General features: G+C 51.8%; 1 protein-coding gene across 1 annotated transcript in view; it reads right to left on the reverse strand.

Annotated features, from left to right (window-relative positions):
- Nucleotides 1-5,343, reverse strand: part of LNPEP (leucyl and cystinyl aminopeptidase) — a 125,746-nt gene extending 120,403 nt beyond the window's left edge. The window contains exon 1 of the mRNA XM_075325068.1: nucleotides 5,156-5,343. Within this exon, the coding sequence (XP_075181183.1) occupies nucleotides 5,156-5,174 (19 nt within the window). The 5' untranslated portion in view covers nucleotides 5,175-5,343. The remainder of the gene's footprint in view (nucleotides 1-5,155) is intronic.
- Nucleotides 5,344-9,904: the final 4,561 nt, after the last annotated feature.

The following is a 9,904-nucleotide window of genomic DNA, read 5'->3' on the forward strand; positions in this document are numbered from 1 at the left end:
AAATATTTTGCAGGATTCAGTTTTTTTCCCATAGACTTGTATTAATGACGGATTGCGACTGATGGCCCTGCCTTGCACCCGTTTTGTGATGAATCAGTCGTGGATTGCCTGACTGTTGGGCGGAAGCAACCCAGAATGAAACGTTTTTTCTGTGCGGCGAAAAAAAAAACTGACAGCGACAGATGCGTCGGAGTCCATTGTGTGTTATAATGGAAGTCTATGGGCGACGGATCCGCCTTTTAGCAACCGAGCATGCTCAGATGTGTAATCTCTCTCTAAACCCCCCCAAAACATGCGACGGATCCGTTACATCAGTTTTACTACAAACTGCGCGCATCTCTACCATCAGTCACAAAACGGATTGTGACTAATGCAAAAACCGGAAGTGTGAACGTAGCCTTACTGAGCTGGTTGATGTCATTTTGATAAAATCAATGTTTTTTTGCTGCAGATCTAGCAGTTATACAGAGCTCATGAATATGCTGGACTACTTGGCAGCACGACAAGTAGTCCTGTAATGATAAAAATCACTGATTAATCAGTAGTAAATTATCAAAACTATACTAAACAGCGCAGTAAGTGACACATCGCTGGAATCAGGATCTCTGCCCGTACGTTATGCTGCTCTCAGATTAGGTGGCAAACACCTGGTAACAGATTCCCTCTAAAAGCTCCTACAGCAGCATCTAAACCAGGACAGATCCGTCCGTACAGTACACGTTCCTTACAATAGTCGTGGAGTCATTATTCTGTACACACATGGCAGATCTGTATGATGATAATATACCACTAATATATGCCATCCTGACCTCTGATAGCCCTATTGATCCTAACCGTCAACAGCAGAATCTCATCCACCCGATGTGCAGGGCATTGTGTCCCTGTTCAAGTGTAGAGACATAGTTTAATGGGGAGCAGGGCTGTGTCCCCTTCAGTTTCTGGATCAGTGGAGGGCCCAGAGGTTGATACCCCCCTGTTTCTTTATTAAGAACTCATCTATTTAAATGGAGGTGATTCTGCAGTACGGACTCTGCTCCATGGACCAGGGCACTCACAGACGGCAACAAATCTGCGTACGAGCGCTGATGATGTTCCAGTAGAGTAAAGCTGGTCATACACATCAGATCGCGGCTGCTTGAGTAAGGCCATGAGCTAAGGCCCCATACCCATTAGGCGGTCAACGATCCTGCCAGCAGATTTGGCCAACTTGCATCTAATGTATATGGACATCTTCAAGCTTTGTGGATCTCTGGGTCAGATTTAACTAATCTACTGCTCTTGAGGTGATAATGCAGTGCAGATCTAACCCATGGCAATAAAGGGTATCTATTACCAGGTTTTTGACACAGAGTTTGAGAGCTGCATAATGTAGGGGCAGAGATCCTGATTCCAGTGATGTATCACAAACGGCGCTGCTTAGTGCAGTTTTGATAAAATCCCTGGTTAACCCTAGAACGCATACATGGGGCCTCGCAGGCCTGCTAGGTTACTTGTTTTCAATGGTAGATTTCTATGGTTGGCATTCTAGGGTTAATCAGCAGTAGATTATCATTACAGGACTACTTGGCGTGCTGCCAGGTAGTCATGAGCTGTGTAAAACTGCGAGATAAATTCAATGTTTTATCTGCACTATATCAAAATGACAGCAAACAGCCCAGTAAGTGACACATCGCTGGAATCAGGGTCTCTGTCTCTACATTATGCTACTCTCAGGTTGGGTAGAAAAACCTGGTGACAGATTCTCTTTGATGCTCTCAAAGGCCCGTGTCCCCATCATTTCAAAATACACACAGTGGGATCTGATTTAGGATTGGGGAAATATGTGGAGAGACCTGATAAAATGGATGGTAGGGAATATAAAGTTAGCTCCTTCATCCTCGACACCCTGCGCACACCTCTAACATCTCACTTCGGCCTCCATCAGGGTTAAAACTTTTTAAAAGTAACATCCTTCATAGTTCTTAGGCCCCAAATTCAATCCACCAATGTTTCTATGACAACCAGAGCGCCGGTTGTCACTGCTGTTCCCTTGCAAACTAAGCAGTTCCCTAACCCTGACTGGGCAGATGTCTATGTGAGCCTCTGCCAAAAAGCATTATATCAAGCAAAGCAGCCAGATACCGAGCCCAAGTGAGATAGAGATATATATATATATATATATATATATATATATATATATATATATACCGCTCTCCACGATAAGGAAGGAAATACTGGGATTCTACCCACAGTCACCAGCAATTGTGGGTTACACAGCGGAAAGAAGACACACGAGAGGACGAACGGTCTCCAGCAGTCCTGTGTAAGGCCAGCAGTCCTGTGTAAGGCCAGCAGCAGTGCCTTCCCTTCCTGGGCACATACAGGGCTGCTTTTCTGGTATGGACACATTGTGCCATTTGTTTTGCAGAAGGATAATAGTAAACAATAGTTTATAGTGACTGGCAGCTGACAGCCCTGCCGCCCATCAGTCACTGGCACAGGACTGGGCAGAGCTCATGGCTTCCCCTGTGGGCATTTCCCTGTGTAGCTGCTCTGAGTGACCTTCAGCTGCTCCACAGTTTAGGCTGCAGATGGCAGAGGAGGAAGCAGCAGGTCTCCAGCTCCACCACAGGCAGCAAAGTAACAACACAAACAGCCCAGGACTGGGCAGGGCAGGCAGATCCCCAGTCTCACAGATCCCCCTAGATCTCCAGCCCCACAGATCCTCCCCTGAGACCCCCCCCCCCCCCAGTCACAGCCCCAAACCAACCCCCCCCCCGTCACAGCCCCAAACCAACCCCCCCCCCCAGTCACAGCCCCAAACCAACCCCCCCCCCCAGTCACAGCCCCAAACCAACCCCCCCCCCCAGTCACAGCCCCAAACCAACCCCCCCCCCCAGTCACAGCCCCAAACCAACCCCCCCCCCCAGTCACAGCCCCAAACCAACCCCCCCCCCCAGTCACAGCCCCAAACCAACCCCCCCCCCCCCCAGTCACAGCCCCAAACCAACCCCCCCCCCCCAGTCACAGCCCCAAACCAACCCCCCCCCCCCAGTCACAGCCCCAAACCAACCAACCCCCCCAGTCACAGCCCCAAACCAACCCCCCCCCCCCCCAGTCACAGCCCCAAACCAACCCCCCCCCCCCCCCAGTCACAGCCCCAAACCAACCCCCCCCCCCCCCCAGTCACAGCCCCAAACCAACCCCCCCCCCCCCCAGTCACAGCCCCAAACCAACCCCCCCCCCCCCCCAGTCACAGCCCCAAACCAACCCCCCCCCCCCAGTCACAGCCCCAAACCAACCCCCCCCCCCCCAGTCACAGCCCCAAACCAACCCCCCCCCCCCAGTCACAGCCCCAAACCAAACCCCCCCCCCCCAGTCACAGCCCCAAACCAACCCCCCCCCCAGTCACAGCCCCAAACCAACCCCCCCCCAGTCCAGTCACAGCCCCAAACCAACCCCCCCCCCAGTCCAGTCACAGCCCCAGACCCCCCCCCCCCCAGTCACAGCCCCAGACCCCCCCCCCCAGTCACAGCCCCAGACCCCCCCCCCCCCCCAGTCACAGCCCCAGACCAACCCCCCCCCAGTCACAGCCCCAGACCAACCCCCCCCCCCCAGTCACAGCCCCAGACCAACCCCCCCCCCCAGTCACAGCCCCAGACCAACCCCCCCCCCCAGTCACAGCCCCAAACCAACCCCCCCCCCAGTCCAGTCACAGCCCCAGACCCCCCCCAGTCACAGCCCCAGACCCCCCCCCCCCCAGTCACAGCCCCAGACCCCCCCCCCCAGTCACAGCCCCAGACCCCCCCCCCCCCCCAGTCACAGCCCCAGACCCCCCCCCCCAGTCACAGCCCCAGACCCCCCCCCCCCCCCCCAGTCACAGCCCCAGACCAACCCCCCCCCCAGTCACAGCCCCAAACCAACCCCCCCCCCAGTCCAGTCACAGCCCCAGACCCCCCCCCCCCCCCAGTCACAGCCCCAGACCCCCCCCCCCCCCAGTCACAGCCCCAGACCCCCCCCCCCCCCAGTCACAGCCCCAGACCAACCCCCCCCCCAGTCACAGCCCCAAACCAACCCCCCCCCCAGTCCAGTCACAGCCCCAGACCCCCCCCCCCCCCCAGTCACAGCCCCAGACCCCCCCCCCCCCCAGTCACAGCCCCAGACCCCCCCCCCCCCCAGTCACAGCCCCAGACCCCCCCCCCCCCGTCACAGCCCCAGACCCCCCCCCCCCAGTCACAGCCCCAGACCCCCCCCCCCCCCGTCACAGCCCCAGACCCCCCCCCCCCAGTCACAGCCCCAGACCCCCCCCCCCCCAGTCACAGCCCCAGACCCCCCCCCCCCAGTCACAGCCCCAGACCCCCCCCCCCCCCAGTCACAGCCCCAGACCCCCCCCCCCCCAGTCACAGCCCCAGACCCCCCCCCCCCCCAGTCACAGCCCCAGACCAACCCCCCCCCAGTCACAGCCCCAAACCAACCCCCCCCTCCAGTCACAGCCCCAAACCAACCCCCCCCTCCAGTCACAGCCCCAAACCAACCCCCCCCCAGTCACAGCCCCAAACCAACCCCCCCCCCCCAGTCCAGTCACAGCCCCAGACCCCCCCCCCACAGTCACAGCCCCAGACCCCCCCCCCCCACAGTCACAGCCCCAGACCCCCCCCCCCACAGTCACAGCCCCAGACCCCCCCCCCCCCCCACAGTCACAGCCCCAGACCCCCCTCCCCCACAGTCACAGCCCCAGACCCCCCCCCCCCAGTCACAGCCCCAGACCCCCCCCCCCCACAGTCACAGCCCCAGACCCCCCCCCCCACAGTCACAGCCCCAGACCCCCCCCCACACAGTCACAGCCCCAGACCCCCCCCCCACAGTCACAGCCCCACCAGACCCCCCCCCCCCCCCACAGTCACAGCCCCAGACCCCCCCCCCCCCACAGTCACAGCCCCAGACCCCCCCCCCCCACAGTCACAGCCCCAGACCCCCCCCCCACAGTCACAGCCCCAGACCCCCCCCCCCCCACAGTCACAGCCCCACAGTGGATATTTGTGTGCACAGATCCCGTGATCACCCCCAGTTGGGGACCTCTCTGATGCACGCACACGGGGTAATGGGGATGTTTGGCAACACTCGTCACAAGGCGCGGGCTGTGTCTCACGTGTGCGGTGCCCTGGTCAGTACTCACCATTAGATGCGGAGTCCATGGTCAGGCAGCGCTCGCCCTGTTACTTCTGGTGCTTGTAGTCCCCCTGTAGAAGCAGTGCAGCAGCTAGAGAGGAGCCATCATGTGCAGGCAGCCCGGTGTCAGTGCTAGTGCTGGGACAGAGGAGGAGGAGAGGAGCTGTGTTTGTGCTGCTCACTTCCTCTCCCCTCCCTGACAGGCATCATGTCTGCCCTCCCACTCACTGACAAGCCTCAAACACCACCCCCCTAGGAAGGCTGCCGGCTGCACCACAGACACATGGACCCCGACCCGCTGTCCTGTGGTGGTCTGCAGGTAGTATGCACATTGTGATGTGAAGATATGGTGGTCTCTGTGTGACAGACTAACAGTAAGGACATAGTGATGGGCAGTGTACAAAGAGCAGAGGCAGCATTGGGGGTCTTGGGACAGGGGTGTACATAGAACTCATGGGGCCACATAACAGGAGTTTGAATTGAGCCCACCCATTCTCTCCCCCCCAAATAAAAATGGCAGTGTCTCATAATAGTGTATGTCACAACTTTTCAGCCATTCAAGCAATTCTCCTATTGAAGCCCCTAGATTCCTCTTTCATTGCCCCTTTAGAGTATGATGCCAACAAAAGTGCCCCCCAAAAAATGACCCTACTGTACCCCCCCCCCAACTACCCCAGCCCAGTATAATTCTTATTATTTATATAGCACCATTGATTCCATGGTGATGTACAAGGGAAGGGGTTACATACAAAATACAGATACTGTATAGGTTACAGCAGAGGTACTGGTACTGTGACCCCCACACAGACCTCCATGCAGTATGGACCAACATACCGTATTTTTCGGATTATGAGATGCACTTTTCCTCCCAAAAATTTGGGAGGAAAATGAGTGGTGCATCTTAAAATGCAAATATACCGTAGCTTACCGATAGGTGAATTGGCAGGGGGCTGGCTGTGCGGCTCTGTGTGCGGCCGGCAGGGTGTCTGTTGGTGTGTGCAGGCAACCGGGTGCCTGTTGGTGCCGGCGGCCGGCAGCCTCTCTGTGTAGATGGGCGGGCAGCCTTCCGGCTGTCACAATGTGCAGTCGGGTGGCTGTGCGGACTGTAGTGGCTGTGCGGCGGGTGTCCTAGTCTGGCCGCAGTCCCGCCTTCAAATGATGGCGCCGGGAGTGTGTGCGCAGATGGAGCTCTTGGATGAGAGCTCCATCTGCTCACGCGCCGCTCCAGGAGCCATTTCTTTGAATCCCGGACTGCGGACAGACTGGGACACTCACCGCACCGGCCTGCTCCAACAAACAACCACCGCAGCTTGCTGCCACCACTGACCCACCGCTGCCACCACTGTCCCACCGCCGCCACCACTGACCTGCTGTCAGCACAGCCTCTGCCTCCTGTGATCCTGCCTACCACCGCTGCCTCCCCCTCCGGTAAGACAACACTGGAGTATAAGACGGACCCCATTTTTTTTACTTGTTTTTATCTTTAAATTTGGGGTGAGTCTTATAATCCAGTGCGTCTTATTAAACGAAAAATATGGTACATTGTAAAATATTATACTGGCCATGACATACGTTTCTATTTAGTATAATATGCCCCACATTGACTTTCATATATAGCTCTGGCAAAAATTAAGAGACCGCTGCGAAATTTTCCGTTTTTCTGACTTTTCTCTTTATAGGTATATTTTTGAGTAAAATGTAAGTTGTTCTCTAAACCACTGACAACGTCTCCAAATTTCCAAGCAATACATTTTGTATTTATTTTCAGAAAATGAGAAATGGTCAAAATAACAAAAAATGCATTGCTTTCAGACCTCAAATAATGCAAAGAAAACAAGTTCATAATCATTTAGAAACAACAATACTAATAATGTTTTAACTCAGGAAGAGTTCAGAAATAAATATTTTGTGGATTAACCATGATTTTTAATCACAGCTTTCATGCGTATTGGCATGCTTTCCACCAGTCTTTCACACTGCTTTTGGGTGACCTTATGCCACTCCTGGTGCCAAAATGTAAGAAGTTCTTCTTCGTGTGACGGCTTGTGACTATCTTCCTTTTGATTTACATTTCAGAGGTTTTCAAAGGGGGTTCGGGTCTGGAGATTGGGCTGGCCATGACAGGGTTTTGATGTGGTGGTCCTTCATCCACACATGGATTGACCTAGCTGTGTGGCATGGCGCATTGTGCTGCTGGGAAAAAAAACAGTCCTCAGAGTTGGGGAACATTGCCTGAGCAGAAGGAAGCAACTGTTTTTCCAGGATCACCTTGTATGCGGCTTGAGTCATACGTCCTTCACAAAGTTTAATCTGCCCAATTCCAGCCTTGCTGAAGCATCCCCAGATCATCACCGATCTTCCACCAAATTTCACAGTGGGTGCAAGACACTGTGGCTTGTACGCCTCTCCAGGTCTCCGTCTAACCATTAGATGACCAGGTGTTGGACAAAGCTGAAAATTAGACTCATCAGAGAAGATTACCTTACTCCAGTCCTATGGTCCAATCCTTATGGTCTTTGGAAACCTTCAGCCTGGCTCTCCTTTGCTTCTTATTGATGAAAGGCTTTTTTGTAGCTTTACATGACTTGAGCCCTGCGTCTAGAAGCCTGTTACAAACTGTTCTTGCCATGCACTTCCCCTAACTGCCATTTGCCATTTCATTTATAGGTCACTGTCATGGCCAGCCCAATCTCCAGACCTGAACCCCATTGAAAACCTCTGGAATGTAATCAAGAGGAAGATGGATAGTCACAAGCCGTCAAACAAAGAAGAACTTCTTACATTTTTGCACCAGGAGTGGAATAAGGTCAAGCAAAAGCAGTGTGAAAGACTGGTAGAAAGCGGCCAAGACGCATGAAAGCTGTGATTACAAATCATGGTTATTCCACAAAATATTGATATCTGAACTCTTCCTGAGTTAAAACATTAGTATTGCTGTTTCTAAACGATTATGAACTTGTTTTCTTTGCATTATTTGAGGTCTAAAAGCAATGCATTTTTTTTGTTATTTTGACCATTTCTCATTTTCAGAAAATAAATACATAATGTATTGCTTGGAAATTCGGTGACGTCAGTAGTTTATAGAATAAAAAACAATTTATATTTTACTCAAAAATACCTATAAAGAGAAAAATCAGAAAAACTGAACATTTTGCAGTGGTCTCTTAATTTTTGCCAGAGCTGTAGTATAATACACCCCCCCCATAGTCCTCCATATGGTAAAATGGGCCCCAAATATTCCTCCATATAGTATAATGCACACCCATATAATATAATGCACCACCATAGTCCTCCATATAGTATAATGCACCTCTATAGTCCTCCATATATTATAATTCACTCTCCATAGTGTTCATATATTATAATGCACGCTCCATAATCCTCCATATTGTATAATGCACATCCTATAGTCCTCCATATAGTATAATTCACATCCCATAGTCCTTCATATAGTATAATGCACAGCCTATAATCCTCCACATAGTATAATGCACATCCTATAATCCTCCACATAGTATAATGCACATCCTATAATCCTCCATATAGTATAATGCACATCCTATAGTCCTTCATATAGTATAATGCACCCCATAGTTCTCCTTATAACATAATGCACCCCCGTAGTCCTCTGTATAGTATAATGAACCCCATAGTTCTCCATATAATATAATGCACATCACATAGTCCTCCATATAATATAATTCACCCCTGTAGACCTCCGTATAGTATAATGCACCCCATAGTCCTCCATATAGAATAATGCACCCTCATAGTCCTCCATATAGTATAATGCACACCCTGTAATTTTCCATATAATATTATGCACATCCTATAGTCCTCCATTTAGTATAATGCATCCCCAATTGTCCTCCATATAGTATAATGCACACTCCATAGTCCTAAATATAGTATAATGCACCCCCATAGTCGTCCATACAGTATAATGAACCTCCATAGTCCTCCACATAGTATAATGCACAACCCATAGTCCTCCATTTCGTATAATATGCAGCCCATAGTTATCCATCATCCATGTAGTATTATGGCCACTGTGTACTCACTGATTCAAAAATAAATAAATACTCGCATCTCTTTGGTCCCGTGGTGCTGAGCAGGGAGCGTTCTGAAGCAGTGTCTTCACTGCTCTGCATAGCGGACACGATGCTATGACGTCATCACACCCGCTGCACTGAGCTGTCAGACCTCAGACGCAGCAGAAGCATGATGGAGGGGGAAGCGACAGTGGGACGCTCCATCTTTCATCATTGGTTCCTACTGTATCAGAATCCTGGATTGCGATAAAGTTGAAAGTGTGATGATGGGCGGGGGGCAGATGTGATGACGGGTGAGGGGGATGCAGTATTGTTGCTGGCTCCAGGCCCCATGACTTACGAGCCACATAGCGGACACTGTCTTAGTATCTTGAGGTTCTCAGTTTTGCACTCTGTCCTAATAGGTCTTGTGTGTGGGACGAGTTATAGTCTTGACACCATTGATTTTACCATATAGTGTGGTAAAAAAGTTTCCATGTGTGGTGATATAATGTGCAGTTCTACCATTGTTTTTCTTTTGTGTTTATTGAGTTAATTGTGCTTTGAAGAGGCACTCACATGAATATATATATATACCGGTATATGTTTTCATTACATGTGTGTATTTGTGGATATTATGTAGTATCAGTGTATTATTATACTCACCTACAGTCGCTCTCTTTGGTGTCCAGCGCCGTTCTGCTCCTCTTCTCAGTGACGTCATC

The sequence above is a fragment of the Anomaloglossus baeobatrachus genome, chromosome 1 (assembly GCF_048569485.1).
Source record: "Anomaloglossus baeobatrachus isolate aAnoBae1 chromosome 1, aAnoBae1.hap1, whole genome shotgun sequence".
In the NCBI taxonomy this organism is placed as follows: domain Eukaryota; kingdom Metazoa; phylum Chordata; class Amphibia; order Anura; family Aromobatidae; genus Anomaloglossus; species Anomaloglossus baeobatrachus.